At 40.5% G+C, this 15,923-nt stretch overlaps 1 protein-coding gene across 2 annotated transcripts in view; it reads right to left on the bottom strand.

The window, feature by feature from the left end:
• The window catches only part of PLCH1 (phospholipase C eta 1), a 228,812-nt gene that overhangs the window by 108,513 nt on the left and 104,376 nt on the right, over window positions 1–15,923 (bottom strand). For both annotated transcript variants that reach the window (XM_068976262.1, XM_068976268.1), the window contains exon 2: window positions 1,126–1,272. In XM_068976262.1, the coding sequence (XP_068832363.1) occupies window positions 1,126–1,272 (147 nt within the window). The remainder of the gene's footprint in view (window positions 1–1,125; window positions 1,273–15,923) is intronic.

The raw sequence follows: 15,923 nt of genomic DNA, 5'->3' as shown, positions 1-15,923 counted from the left end.
ATGCCTCTGCTCTGCCTTAATGGCAAGTCCCAATTTTTCTTTCTTTCCACTCTTGGGGAAATGAGCCTCTGACCATTGCAGGGCAAGTTCTGGTGCAGCTAAGCCACTGGGGTGGCCCCACTCCGGTCTCCTATAATGGCTTTAGGTGTGGGAACATAACCCACTTATAACCAAGGAGACATGCATTCTGCTTGAGGGAAGGGTGTGGAATGGGCTCTTCCCTCTTGAAAAGGAAGCACTGGAAGAGCAGGTCCCTTTTCTGCATCTTCCTGAAGCCTGTCAGTTGTGAAGCCATGTTGCTGCTGCCTCAATTACAACGTCAGTGCAGAAGGGAGAGAGCCAAGAGTGCTCAGAGAGACAGAACTAGACGCTCAACGTCCCAAAGCTGGTGCCAGCTAGTCTCTGGGTTTCTTGTTAAGTGAGAATAAATTTGTATATCACATAACCCTAATTTAGTGGAGGTCATCTGTGACATGAAGAGGAAAGCATCTTCACTGGTCAGGGCAGAAGAAACTAGCAAATGGAGCTTGGTTAGGAGATTTTGCATAGGCCTCCAGAAAAAAAGAGACCCTGGATGAAGGAGGTCCATGTCAAAACAGGAGGAAGGAGCAGATGAGAGAGATGCTCCAGGAGACTCAACATGGACTTGAAACTAAGTGTAGGATTGGGAGAGAGGCTTTATGGAGGACGCAGATCAAAGCTATTTTATTTGATATCATTAAAACAATTTTGTCAATCCATTCGTCAGTTAACTGTGCACAGAATATGTCAAAACAGTTTAATCCTATTGGATTTACGACTTCCTTCACTTTTTTATAGCAATATAAAAGGCCTCAAGCTATAAAACCTCATATCCCAACTAAATACAACATGTCTTCAATGTAGGATAAATATTACCTTCAACAGCACTAGTGGACAAGAACACTTTTTATGGATTTAAATTTCCTGATGAATTAACAAAAGCAAAAATGGTCATCACTTATTCTGTCTCTGCACATTCTCTAACCACTGGCCCCTGAAAACTTGTAAAACTATGAAAGTTTTACCAACTTCCACAGAGCCCATCCAATAGAAGCCATGTGTTACTGGGTCAAGTCAAGTCAAGAATTCAAAAGCTAGCATTACTTTTTGCCTTCTCACTCTTCCTAGAGGGTCTCCATCGGAGGCGGGTCCGGTGTTCATCCAGGTAAAAGAGCCGGACGAGCCCCTTGGTCCCACGCTTCAGCTTGATCATCTGTGTCCCAGACTGCATTACGCTCATGCATCTTTCAACTGCAAACGAGATTGGAGCACAGTCAATTCTCACGCAGTGCACGTGCATCCTGCTGTTCAGAGACACTGTGAGTGAAGCCTCTGATTCACATCCCCAAGCCTCCAAGAGCCAGGAGACAAATTGAGAAGAGGTAACCTGAAAACAGAGTTGTTAAAGAATTGCTTTATCAGGCTTAAGCCACAAAAAAGCCTCACTGATGGAAATAAAATTCTACTTCTAGATAAACAATGCATGACCATTGAACAGTGTTTCTAACTGGCAACATGCTTTTTGGTATAAAACCAATAATAAATAATTTGACACTTGAATATAGATTCATAAAGCAAGTTTCAGACTTTATGTTAAATCTCATGAGCTTTTATCCAGCCAACTATAAAATCATCTTATGTTAATGCTTCCAAATGCAATTAACAAAAACATGAATGGCAAAATGTTTCAACAATCATTGAAGTTGCATATGGGTTCATATTATAATTTTGTATATGCTTGAAAACAGCTAAGTAAACATTTTAAAATGTGGTCAGAAAAAAAAATCAAGTTTGCACAAATATAAAATATTTGTTAAGGAATTTGGCTGCCAGTATTTTCTAAGTAGAGATATAACTTATTGATTGAACTCAGGTAAAATCCAACTCACTTATTATCCAAGTTAACACTTTCATTTAAACTCTCTGCTTTGAGATGAAACTTGATGGCAATGAGCATCTTTTGCTGATGTCTGTTTCCTTTTCTTTGTTAATAGTACCCACATTTCCTTTAGAAATACTTATTTTCCCATCTTCTGTGCCTATGGTGACCTGTGAATCATCCCAAGCAAGAAATGGGCACCTGGTTTAAGTGGAGAGCAAATCTGGCTCCCTTCCAAGAAAGAGAAATCCTGAGTAGAGCACTGAATGAAAATGGAACTGAGTCATTTCAAAGGCCAAAACTTCAGAGAAGCACCTGGTTGGACACTCAAGATGTTACAATTGTCACAGCTACCCTTCCTAAAGCTGGCAAATTATTCAGTTTTTCCCCTTGATTCTCCAAGTTATACAATACTCTTCCAAATGCCCTTTTCTTATTGCATCAGCCAGAAACTGCTTCTGTTTCACTAACACACCAGCACAGATGTAACCATTAGAGAACCAGAAACAACTAGCTCTGAGCACCTATCTTATCAAGCAGCATGCTGTTAGATAGAAGAAATGTGGTAAACAAAACTCCAATGTTAGACTTCAGCTTCTTTGGCTAACTTGTCATTATATTAAACAGGAAAGAATTTGATCCCAGAGCTTAACAGAGTATGCACAGAGTTCTCAAAGTAACTTTAACATAACCAACTTTGACCATTTCCTCCATGAAGAGCATTTTCTTCCCCCAAAGAAATCAAGAAAAAACTGTGCAAAATTAAATATATTGCTAGGACTTGACATTGTAAGAAAGGTGAAGTACAGGTTGCTCTTACTCCTTTGATCTGACATATAAAATATGCAAGTAATAAAATACTGCTTAAGAAAAAAGCATGTAAATTTAAAATGTTTACTTTGAAGCACAGAACAAAATTTGAGATTTGATTTCACACACATTAGTAAATTTCCCCACCACTTAGCACCATTCATTTAGGTCATAAATGTCACGGATTTAAATTATTGACAGTCACCCTGACCATCTCATACCAACAGTCAGAGGGAGAACAGAAAACAGCCAGTTTATCAAGATAAAATCATCAAGTCTAACCAAGCAAGTCAAAACACCCAGAAAAATCTGTTAGAATTTCTTTGACCTCTGACATCAGGTCACATCAATAAATATTCACAGAGTCACTCCCTGCTCCAGGCACAGGGTTATATAATGAGGTAAAGCAGAGAACAAGGAGACTTTGACTTAAAGAGCTAAATTTTAAAAGAATGAAACCTCTAAAAAGATAACTTACAAATAGTAGTTTAGAACTGTGGTTAAGAACACAATTTGAATCCAGACAGCCTGGGACAGAATTCCAAATCTTCCACTTGCTTGTATGAGCTCAGGTTCATTATTTTATCCCTCAAAGCCTCCATGCCCCTCCATGACTTGCAGCCTTGTCATGGCAGAGGGGCGAGGGTAACTCAATGAAGCTATGAGCCATGCTCTGCAGGGCCACCCAAGATGGAAGCGTCATAGTGGAGAGTTCTGACAAACTGTGGTCCACTGGAAGAGTTAATGGCAACCCTCCAGCATTCTTGCCACAGAGAACCCCATGGACAGTATGAAAAGACAAAAAGATGCGATGATAGAAGATGGGTCCTCCAGGGCAGAAGGTGTCCAGTATGCTAATGGGAAACAGCGGAGGGCAATTACTAATAGCTCCAGAATGAAGAGGCTGGGCCAAAGCAGGAATGACTCTCAGTTATGGGTGTGTCTGGTGGTGAAAGTAAAGTCCAATGTTGTAAAGAACAATATCGCATAGGAGCCTAGAATGTTAGGTCCATGAATCAAGGTAAATAGGATGTGGTCAAGCAGGAGATGACAAGAGTGAACATCAACATCTTGGGAATCAGTAAACTAAAATGGACAGGAATGGGCAAATCTAGTTCACATGTGATTATATTTACTATTCTTAAAAGAAGTAGAGTAGACTTCATAGTCAAAAAGAGAGTCTGAAATGCAGTACTTGGGTGCAATCTCAAAAATGAGAGAATGATCTGTTTGTTTCCAAGGCAAACCATTCGACATCACAGTAATCCAAGTCTATGCCTCAACCACTAGTGCTGAAGAAGCTGAAATTGACCATTTCTATGAAGACCAACAACATCTTCTAGAACACCCAAAAAAAAAAAAAAAAAAGTCCTTTTCAACATAGGAGATTGGAATGCAAAAGTAGGAAGTCAAAGAGATACCGGGAATAACACGTAAGTTCAGCCTTGGAGTACAAAATGAAGCAGGGAAAAGGCTAACAGGGTTTTGACAAGAGTGTGTGTCATAGCAAACACCCTCTTCCAACAATGCAAGAGACAACTCTACACATGGCCATCACCAGATGGTCAGTACTGAAATCAGATTGATAATATTCTTTGTAGGCAACGATAGAGAAGCTCTATACAATAAGTAAAAGCAAGACCTGGAGCTAACTGTGGCTCAAATCACGAGCTCCTCTTTACAATTCAGACTTAAATTGAAGTAGGGAAAAGCACTAGACCATTCAGGTATAACCTAAATCAAATCCTTATGATTATATAGTAGAGATGGTGAATAGATTCAAGGGATGAGATCTGGTAGACAGAGTGCCTGAAGAACTACGGATGAAGGTTTAGAACTTTGTACAGGAGGTGGTGACCAAAACCATCCTCAAGAAAAAGAAATGCAACAAGGCAAAGTGGTTGTCTGAGGAGGCCTTACAAATAGCTGAGAAGAGAAGAGAAGTGAAAGGCAAGGGAGAAAGGGAAAGATATATCCAACTTAAAGCAGTGTTCCAGAGAATAGCAACAAGAGATAAGAAGGCCTTCTTACATGAACAATGCAAAGAAATAGAGGAAAATAATAGAATGGGAAAGACCTAGAGATCTCTTCAAGAAAATTAGAGATACCAAGGGAACATTTCATGCAAGGATGGGCACAAAAAAAGGACAGAAACAATAAGGACCCATAAGAAGCAGAAGATATTAAGAAGAGGTGGCAAGAATACAGAGAAGAACTGTACAAGAAAGGTCTTGATGACCTGGATAACCACAGTGGTGTGGTAACTCACCTACAGCTGGACATCCTGGAGTGTGAAGTCAAGTGGACCTTAGGAAGCATTACTATGAACAAAGCCAGTGGAGGTGATGGAATTCCAGCTGAGCTATTTCAAATCTTAAAAGATGATGCTGTGAAAGTGCTGCACTCAGTATGCCAGCAAATTTGGAAAACACACCAGTGGCCCCAGGACTGGAAAGAGTCAGTTTTCATTCCAATCCCAAAGAAGGGCAATGCCAAAGAATGTTCCAACTACTGTACAATGATGTTTATTTCACATGCTAGTGAGGTTATACTCAAAATCCTTCAACCTAAGCTTCAGCAGTACATGAAACAAGAACTTCCGGATGTGTTAGCTCAGTTTCAAAGAAGCTGAGGAACCAGAGATCAAATTGCCAACATCCACTGGATCACAGAAAAAGCAAGAGAATTCTCAAAAAACATCTACTTCTGCTTCATCAACTATGCTAAAGCCTTTGTGTGGATCACAACAAACTGTGGAAAATTCTGAAAGGGATAAGAATACCAGACCACCTTACCTGTCTCCTGAGAAACCTGTATGCAGATCCAGAAGCAATAGTTAGAACCAGACACCAAATAACTGATTGGTTCCAAATTGGGAAGGGAGTATGTTAAGACTGTGTTATCAACCTGCTTATTTAAATTGTATGCAGAGTACATCATGCGAAATGCTGGGCTGGATGAATCACGAGCTAGAATGAAGATTGCCAGGACAAATATCAACAACCTCAGATGTGCAGATGACACCACCCTAATGGCACAAAGTGAAGAGGAACTAAAGAGCCTCTTGTTGAAGGTAAAAGAGGAGAGTGAAAAAGCTGGCTTAAAACTCAACATTCAAAAAACTAAGATCATGGCATCCAATCCCATCACTTCATAGCAAATAGATGGGGAAAAGGTGGACGCAGTGACAGATTTTCTTTTCTTGGGCTCCAAAAATCACTGCAGATAGTAACTGCAGCCATGAAATTAAAAGACACTTGCTTTTTGGAAGGAAAGCTACAACAAACCTAGACAGCATATTAAAAAGCAAAGACATCCCTTTGAGGAAAAAGATCTGTCTAGTCAAAGCTACAGTTTTTCCAGTAGTCATGTTCAGATGCAAGAGCTGGACCACAAAGAAGGCTGAGCACTGAAGAACTGATGCTTTCAATTTTTTTGTGGTGCTAGAGAAGACTTTTGAGAGTCCCTTGGACTGCAAGGAGATCAAACCAGTCAATCCTAAAGGAAATCAACCCTGAATATCATTGGAAGGGCTCATGCTGAAGCTCCAATACTTTGGCCACCTGATGTGAAGACCCGACTCATTGGAAAAAAATGGATGACCCGAAAGATTGAAGGCAGAAGAAGCAAGCAGCAGAAGATGAGATGGTTAGATAGCATCACAGATTCAGTGAACATGAACTTGAGCAAACTCTGGGAGACAGTGCAAGACAGAAAAGCCTGGCAGGGGCTGCAGTTCATGGGGTCACAAAAGAGTTGGACATGACTTGTTCAGCAATTGAACAAGAACATGTCTCCAGGTTTTTGTCTATAAAATGGGAATAATGGCACTCACCCCTTGAATGTTGGTGAAGGCTGAATGAGTTAATTCATGTAAAATACCGAAAGTAGTGCCCAGCACAAAATAAACACTATAAATGGTCACTATTATCACAGTTTTACTATTGACATTTCAAAAAATAAATGCCCTGACAAAAATACACGGGAGTCCATAGCAAAAAGAGAATACAGCGTGTGGGGGTAAGGAGAATGCGGTAATAAAACAGTGTCAGTGGAGCCTTGAGGACAGGAAAGAGCATGGGTGTAATCAGAGGATAGGGAAGGATGGTTCGCTGTCTTTGGTGCAGTGTCCTAAAAGGCAATTATAACAGGATATTTGATTTTGGGGGTCAGATAAGACTAGATGCACAGAGGTAGGAATGCCTGACCTAAGATTTAAATACAACGGCAATAACAGATTCACTAGATATTTCTAAGCAAAGGAGAGGGGGCAAAAAAGATATAATTCAGGAAGATGTCTGCTTGGGAAAGGAGAATAAAGTGAACTGTTTATGCCAGAACAGAAAGTTGATTTAACTGTATCACCAAAGACCTAACGCAAGGACTGTAGACCTGTAGGAAGGACTGTCTATATATCAGACACAGTGCCCTCTGCCCTGTTCACTCTGCCTCTTCTATCCCTGGACTTTTCACAGTCCCATTTCTTTTCCCTGAAATAAAACCATTATGGATAGAATATTCTCAACTTTTTAACAGGAAAAGCACAGTGACATAAAAGTTTAATCAGTTGGTTGAGCTAACACTATGTGCCACTTAGCAAGCATCATCCAAAGAAACCTGAACATTTTAGAAAATGAGACCCAACCCCTTGGAGAGGGAGTGTGTTTGAATAGTATATTAAATATTCACTAGCTTCATGTTTATCGCACTAGCTCAGTCATGGGCTGAAACCCTAGCATTATCCAGTGCTGTGCACTAGTATATATGATCCAAACGTTCTTGGAAGAGCTAGGGTCTGAAACAACGTGATGCTTAAATTGTTTATGTAGCTGCGTTATGCTTTCCCTGTGATGTTCTCTAGCACACAAAAAAATCATATGGTTAGAGTCAACTTGAAAAAAACAAGTCTAGTGAACTTGCATTTAGATGAAGTTTAAGCTTATGCGGCAACTCTGACCAGAAATAGAATTCTTACAGAGGGCAGGGTCCAAAGCCACAAAGAACTGAGGCAGGCTCATCATGGCACAGTACTTTCTTTTCTTTCTGGTTACTTTCCAGGCATCAGAGCCACATGATAGGCAAATCCACGAATGAGTGCTCTGATTCCTGAAACTGCTTTTTAACCAGATTGAAAGTCATCTAAACCTATTGCTCCATTCTTCAAACCTTATAGCAGACGGTCCTGTACAGCTAACCAGAGAGGGGGCACCCTCAATCTTTGGGACTCATCCCACTGGGTAATAATCACCCATCTTAGATAATGGGTGATTATTAGATAATAATTAGATAAGCCATTAATTAACCCTAATAATTATTAGATGACCCATCTTATAACAATAATAACAAAATATTATTCCAGTGTTATCTAAATTACTTAAGTATTAGTCGCGCAGTCATGTCTGACTATTTGCAACCCCATGGGCTGTATTTAGCCTTCCAGGTTCCCCTGTCTGTGGAATTCTGCAGGCAAGAGTATTAGAGTGGGTCGTCATGCCCTTCAGGGGATCTTCCTGACCCAGGAATCAAACTCAGGTCTCCTACATTGCAGGCAGATTCTTTACCATCTGAGCCACCAGGGAAGCCGTAAATTACTTAAGGGTCAGCATAATTTCTTTATATTCTGCATTCAGTTGGGATAGGTAACAGTGGTTACTGCCTGCTATAAAAGTCATTCGCCAGCCATGCTGGGTCAGTAGATTCCATAAAACAGGGTGAGAAACAAGGGAATAAAGGCAAAATTCCAGGGGCGGGTAAACAATGGAAGAGTGTCAGAGGCATAGGATAATAGAACCTCGTCACACGTTTCCAGTGCTGGAAAGTATCTGGGGAAAGTGCAAATACAGCTGACAGATTCAGGCAGCTACCAACAGTCTCTTTGATTTCACATTCTCCCTGTGGTAGCCTTAATATTTTTAGAAAAGAAGTTAGTTGGATACAATGCCGCAATGTTCGAGAACATTAAGGGAGAAATGCCCTTTAACCCATTACATAACACACATACCGTTTTTGTCTGTCATGTTCCAGACCTCAATATGAACACAAATTTGTTATATTGGTTGCAATCATGATATTTAGGCCATTTGGCACGCTGCTCTTTTTTTCATTTGTATTATAAACAGCTTTCCATGTTTCTACAGAGTCTTAATAATTATCATTTTAATCACTGCCTAACAGAAGAGTATAAATATTTAAAGAGTAGAACAGATGAGTCGAGGACTGCATTTCTAACTTTATTACATAATTAGAGTTTTAAAGCTCTCTAAGTCTCATCTGTAAAATAAAAGGCGTAGCAAAGTGGTCTATAAGGTCCTTTAGAATTCAACTCTTTAGAGGGATTGAATCAATCATTTCTGCCACAGTCAGTTTAAAATATTAAGTAAATTTCTTTAGGGGTTATCAGTTCACTAAGTCCCTCAAGCAGAAAATGCTGTTAAAAAATACACTTCCGGTTTAAAGAATCATAAGAGAGTCATTTGAGGGGAGATTCCTAACCTTTCCACTTAGTCTACACGGCATCCAACTGGGTTTAAATCTTTAAGCCAAGGTCAAATCAGAGAAAATCTTATTGTGTTAGGAATGCCATACATGCCACCTGATGGTGACTTTTTAATAGCTTTGAGATATAATTTATATACATTAAAATTATAAGTGAAAAAGGCAAAGTATAAACAAGCATAAATAATTTATAGTATGCTACTTCTTGGGTAATAAAAAAGTATATGAATTTTTAAATATATAAATATTGTTCATCATCACAAAAAGAAATACAGGAAGGATAACCCAGAAAACAGTGAAGGTGGTTACCTATAAGGGTGGAAGAGAATTGAGTGATGAGGGTAAAGAAAGGTGTGACACCTCTTGTAGGATCCTACATGTTCAAACTTAAAAAGAATGAGAGGAGTGCAAAACAAAAACAAATACAAAATGTAAACAAAAGCATATACACAGAGACACAGGTATTTGTGTACGTATTTGTATGTCTGTGGGTGCGTGGAGCTGCATGTGTTTCCTAGCTCTGTTCTCTGAAAGGCCAAGAAGCAAAATCCCCTCCAACAGTACTGAGCACACCTGGAGCCCTTCTCATTCTCTGCTCTAAAGGTCACCTTGAGACAGTCTCTCACACAGTCTCATGGCCATGTCTGTGTTGAGGACACACAAAAATATCACTTGCTCTCTTTTGTAAACACATCTATTCTGGGACACTGATCAACAAACTGCATTAGCGGGCCTACAACAACAACAAAAAACTATCAGATCCTCTACAATAGAATCTTTTCAGCCAAAAACTACACAAAAAATGTGAATTGATTTCTTGCCAGCTTCCACAGATCAGAGTAAAGCTGTGTGGTTGAAACGGATTCGTTTCTGAAAACAATTTCATTTCTACGTGGAAAAGGTGCAGGTAATGCTTCTGTCAAAGGAAGGAAAAGGGAGATTTCCTAAAATCATCAGAGCAGAAGTACGGGGTATCCTTAGTTCTCAGCACAGACCCAAGACATATTTGGGGACCTGGTACACAGTGAGTCCTGAGACACGCTGCTGCTGGGCTGGATGACATAGTTGGTCTGGGTTTAGGGGCAGAAGGAGGGCTGGCAAGAAGAGCTCTGGTTTGGGTTCTGTCACTAACTAGCTGTGTGGACTTCAGAGGGTCACTGAGCATCACTGATTATCCTGCTTCCCTCAAAATGCATTTTCCTCTAAGCTCCATGAGTCTACAAACAGCTGATCTGGCTTTCACAAATATTATTTTATCTTTCGATAAGCTGAAAGCCTCATTCAATCCAAAAGCCTATTAGAGTAACTTTAAAGAGGAAAGAAAAAAAAGCTGATTAACATCCGGATCTCCTACTACAGATATGAATTTTCAAAAATGATCTCTATACAAAATGTAACTGCTCTCACAAAGAATGGCTTCAACTGGAAATGCTCTTCCTTTCCAGTAATCAGGCCTTAAACTCAAATAATATCAGCTGATGAATAAGTATGCTTACGAACAGCCGTGGCGAGCTCCACTCTTATTAAGTCATGATTCTTCTCAGTGAAGAACAAACTTTTTTTTTCATTGCCTAAATCACTCCTGTAGAGACGATAAGATTATTTGAAAGGCTTTTAGAAACTAATTGGTTAGCAGTAACATTCTGGGACTTGTTTGCAAACTCTAAATGCACAAAGTCAATCTGTTTGCAAAGCTGATAAATACATATGGGAGGATTTAGGTCAAAGAAAGGATGAAATGAATTAATCAGCAATTTTTCAAATGTCAGAACCTTGTTTCTATTTTATTAAAGCCTTTCACATGATACTTTCCTTTTCAATAAGACCTATTTTATATTCTATAATTGTTAGCCCTGGGAAACAAATGAAATACAAACAAGAATTCACAACAATATAGCTTTGTTCATTTTGTTTCAATGTTATCCCATGGGGAAGAGGGATATGAATTAGTTTTAAAATTTTAAATTTAGTTCCAACTACTATGTCAACAGTTTTCTATGTCAACATAAGATCAGAAATGACATTGTTGTCACTATTCAACAATATGGCTTGTCATAACACATATGTATCTATATATAAAAGACTATGGATACTCTTCTGTCATTTATTTAGTGATATGACATTGTACTGAATATCTGGGAACAAAATTCCCAAGGCACAGTAAATACTGACCTGAATTTATAAAGATCACTGGCATCCAGCAAGGCTCTTTCACGGTTCTCCACCCTGGTAGCACATTAAAAGCACCTGGGGATCTTCTTAAAAGTGCTGATCACAAAGCCCCACCACATATCAGTTAAATCAGCATTTCTCAGGATGGGACTGGACTGAGTATCTGTTTTGTTTGATGATTTGCTGAAACTTCCCAAGGATTCTACTGTGTATCCAGAGTTAAGAGTACTGACATACATTATGTGACTTATTCCTCTTAATATTTCTATGAAGTAGGTAGAGATAATTCATTGCCTTTTATTATAGAGTCAGAGAAATGAAGACCCTGTCTGAGGTCATAAAGCTAGGATATGACAGAGCCAGGCTTGAAATCAGGTGCTCTGGGCCCTAGAGCAACTCTCATTCTGTTTCATCATATGGACTGTCTGCCTTCAAGTCCCACCCAGACCACAAACTGGCTCATCACTGCTAAGTCTTTCCAACAGCTTTGCCTCCAGTTTTATGATCTATAAAAGCAAGGACTTTATGTCGTGGTTCCTTAGACCCTTTCTAGCAAATACTAGAAATCTATAAATACTGTCTAGCTTTTGGAAACTTTATCTAGCACATAGGAATGACAACTCTAGTCAGTAGTATATAAAAATAACAATAAAATAAGGACAATAAGGAATGAAGGTAGAGGATGTGGCATGGATCAGGTGAACACCAGAAGACACAGAGTTCAAGCCTGACCCCTGAAAAACCTAACCAGTTCAGTTCAGTTGCTCAGTCACGTCTGACTCTTTGCAACCCCATGAACCACAGCATGCTAGGCCTCCCTGTCCATCACCAACTCCTGGAGTTCATCCAAACCCATGTCCACTGAGTCAGTGATGCTATCCAATCATCTCATCCTCGGTCATCCCCTTCTCCTACCGCCCTCAATCTTTCCCAGCATCAGGGTCTTTTCAAATTAGTCAGCTCTTCCCATCAGGTGGCCAAAGTATTGGAGTTTCAGCTTTAGCATCAGTCCTTCCAAAGAATACCAAAGACTGATCTCCTTTAGAATGGACTGGTTGGATCTCTTTGCAGTCCAAGGGACTCTCAAGAGTCTTCTCCAACACCACAGTTCAAAAGCATCAATTCTTCGGTGTTCAGCTATCTTTATAGTCCAATTCTCACACCCATACATGACCACAGGAAAAACCATATCCTTGACTAGACGGGACGTTTCTTGACAAAGTAATGTCTCTGCTCTTTAATATGTTATCTAGGTTGGTCATAACTTTCCTTCCAAGGAGTAAGCATCTTTGATTTCATGGCTGCAATCACCATCTGCAGTAACTTTGCTGCTGCTACTGCTAAGTCACTTCAGTCGTGTCCGACTCTGTGTGACCCCATAGATGTCAGCCCACCAGGCTCCCCCACCCCTGGGATTCTCCAGGCAAGAACACTGGAGTGGGTTGCCATTTCCTTCTCCAATGGATGAAAGTGAAAGGTGAAAGTGCAGTCGCTCAGTCGTGTCTGACTCTTCGCGACCCCATGGACCGCAGCCTACCAGGCTCCTCCATCCATAGGATTTTCCAGGCAAGAGTACTGGAGTGGGGTGCCATTGCCTGACTTTGGAGCCCAGAAAAATAAAGTCAAGCACTGTTTCCCCATCTATTTGCCATGAAGTGATGGGACCAGATGCCATGATCTTAACTTTCTGAATGTTGAGCTTTAAGCCAACTTTTTCACTCTCCTCTTTCACTTTTATCAAGAGGTTCTTTAGTTCTTCTTCACTTTCTGCCATAAGGGTGGTGTCATCTGCATATCTGAGGTTATTGATATTTCTCCCGGCAATCTTGATTGCAGCTTGTGCTTCCTTCAGTCTAGTGTTTCTCATGATGTACTCTGCATAGAAGTTAAATAAGCAGGGTAACAATATACAGCCTTGATGTACTCCTTTTCCTATTTGGAATTAGTCCATTGTTCCATGTCCAGTTCTATCTTTTGTTCCATGTCCAGTTCTAACTGTTGCTTCCTGACCTGCATACAGGTTTCTCAAGAGGCAAGTCAGGTGGTCTGGTATTCCCATCTCTTGAAGAATTTTCCATAGTTTATTGTGATCCACACAGTCAAAGGCTTTGGCATAGTCAATAAAGCACAAATAGATGTTTTTCTGGAACTCTCTTGCTTTTTCGATGATCCAGTGGATGTTGGCAATTTGATCTCTGGTTCCTCTGTCTTTTCTAAAACCAACTTGAACATCTGGAATTTCACAGTTCACGTATTGCTGAAGCCTGGCTTGGAGAATTTTGAGCATTACTTTGTTAGCGTGTGAGATGAGTGCAATTGTCCAGTAGTTTGAGCATTCTTTTGCATTGCCTTTCTTTGGGATTGGAATGAAAACTGACCTTTTCCAGTCCAGTGGCCACTGCTGAGTTTTCCAAATTTGCTGGCATATTGAGTGCACCACTTTCACAGCATCATCTTTTATGATTTGAAATAGCTCAACTGGAATTCCATCACCTCCACTAGCTTTGTTCATAGTGAGGCTTCCTAAGGCTCATTTGACTTCACATTCCAGGATGTCTGGCTCTAGGTGAGTGATCACACCATCATGATTATCTGGGTGGTGAAGACCTTTTTTGTACAGTTCTTCTGTGTTCCCTGGTGGCTCAGAGGTTAAAGCATCTGCCCGGAATGCGGGAGACTCAGGTTCGATCCCTGGGTCGGAAAGATACCCTGGAGAAGGAAATGGCAACCCACTCCATTCTCCTGGAGAATCCCATGGAGGGAGGAGCCTGGTAGGCTACAATCCATGGGGTCGCAAAGAGTCAGACGCGACTTCACTTCACTTCTGTGTATTCTTGCCAAATCTTCTTAATATCTTCTGCTTCTGTTAGGTCCATACGATTTCTGTCCTTTATCGAGCCCATCTTTGCAAGAAATGTTCCCTTGGTGTCTCTAATTTTCTTGAAGAGATCTCTAGCCTTTCCCTTTCTATTGTTTTCCTTTATTTCTTTGCATTGATCACTGAGGCAGGCTTTCTTATCTCTTCTTGCTATTCTTTGGAACTCTGCATTCAAATGGTATATCTTTCCTTTTCTCCTCTGCTTTTCGCTTCTCTTCTTTTCACAGCTATTTGTAAGAACACTTGACACAGTTTTAAAAGTTTTCTTGTTCTAGGCCATGTACTTTTTTTTCTTTTTACTTAGAGTATGCAAACAGTAGCTGTGATTACTTTATAAATACTCTGTTTACCACAGTAAAAATTTAGACCTTGGTATTTGTTCTTAGTAGGACTTCCCTGTAGCTCAAACAGTAAAGAATCTGCCTGTGATGCAGGAGACCAGGGTTTGATCTCTGGGTCAAGAAGATCCTCTAGAGAAGGGAATGGCAATCCACTCCAGTAGTCTTGCCTGGAGAATTCCATGGACAGAGAAGACTGGTGGACTACAGTTTGTGGGGTTGCAAAGAGTTGGACAAGACTAAATGACTAACACACACACATCTGTTCTTAGTAACTGGAAAGCCAGTTTCATTTATTGCTTACTCCTTGGTTGTTTCCTTGGTGACACTGGACAAGGGGACTTAAGTGAGGCTTAACCTTCCCTAAAGACAGTAAAATATTTTCTCTTAGTTCTATAAGAACACTCATGTCAAAGCACAAAAGCATCTCTACTGGGCATGTTAAATAAAAAGTGACTATATTACACATTAACTTCGAAATGCTAGCTTGATATTTGACTGATGGTTAGATTAAAATGTGGGCTTCCCCAGTGGCTCATCGGTAAAGAACCCTCTGCAGCACAGGAGATGCAGGAGACATGCGTTCCATCCCTGGGTCAGCAAGATCCCCTGGAGGAGAGCGTAGCAACCCACTCCAGTATTCTTGCCTGGAGAATCCCCATGGACAGAGGAGCCTGGCAGGCTACAGGGGTTGCAAAGAGTCAGACACGACTGAAGTGACTGAGCATGCATGCATGCATAGGTCAAAATGTACACAGCTGTTAGGAGACAGAAGTCAAGTGTGGTCCTCAGACATATCCAGCTTCTCAAGGCAGCAACAGGTCCCCAGATTTGGCTTTCTTTGTACAAACTGCTACATTCATCTCCAGAAATCCTTGTTGCTTGAGAATCTGTATTTTAAAAGTTCTCCCAGGTAATTCTGAGTCCCATTTAAGTTTGGAAACCACAGCTCCAGGCAGCATTACCTCTCACCAGACCTGCTGAGCATGTGGGCAGTGGGAGTCAATCTGTTTCCCAGGCACAGCACTTAATTCAGAGTCATATAAGTGAAAGACGCAAAGGCTTGCTAGCTTAGTTGTATGTTAGGGTATCAGCACAAGGTCTCATCCCCTACTGATAAAATATGAAATATCCCAGTTGAAGCAAGAGTTAAAAGATATGAAATTCTGACTTTCAACTAACCATTACTGACTATGTCTCCATAACATTTGTCCCCTTGGGGGCTGCTCAGGACAATTTCAGATCCACTCTAACTTGTGTGTGAGTTAGTCGCTTGGTTGTGTCTGACTCTTTTGAGACCCCATGGACTATAGCCTGCCAGGCTCCTCTG

The sequence above is a fragment of the Capricornis sumatraensis genome, chromosome 1, assembly GCF_032405125.1.
Source record: "Capricornis sumatraensis isolate serow.1 chromosome 1, serow.2, whole genome shotgun sequence".
NCBI lineage: Eukaryota > Metazoa > Chordata > Mammalia > Artiodactyla > Bovidae > Capricornis > Capricornis sumatraensis.
The sequence above is the reverse complement of the archived record's forward strand: the minus strand, read 5'-3'. Positions and strand labels throughout refer to the sequence as shown.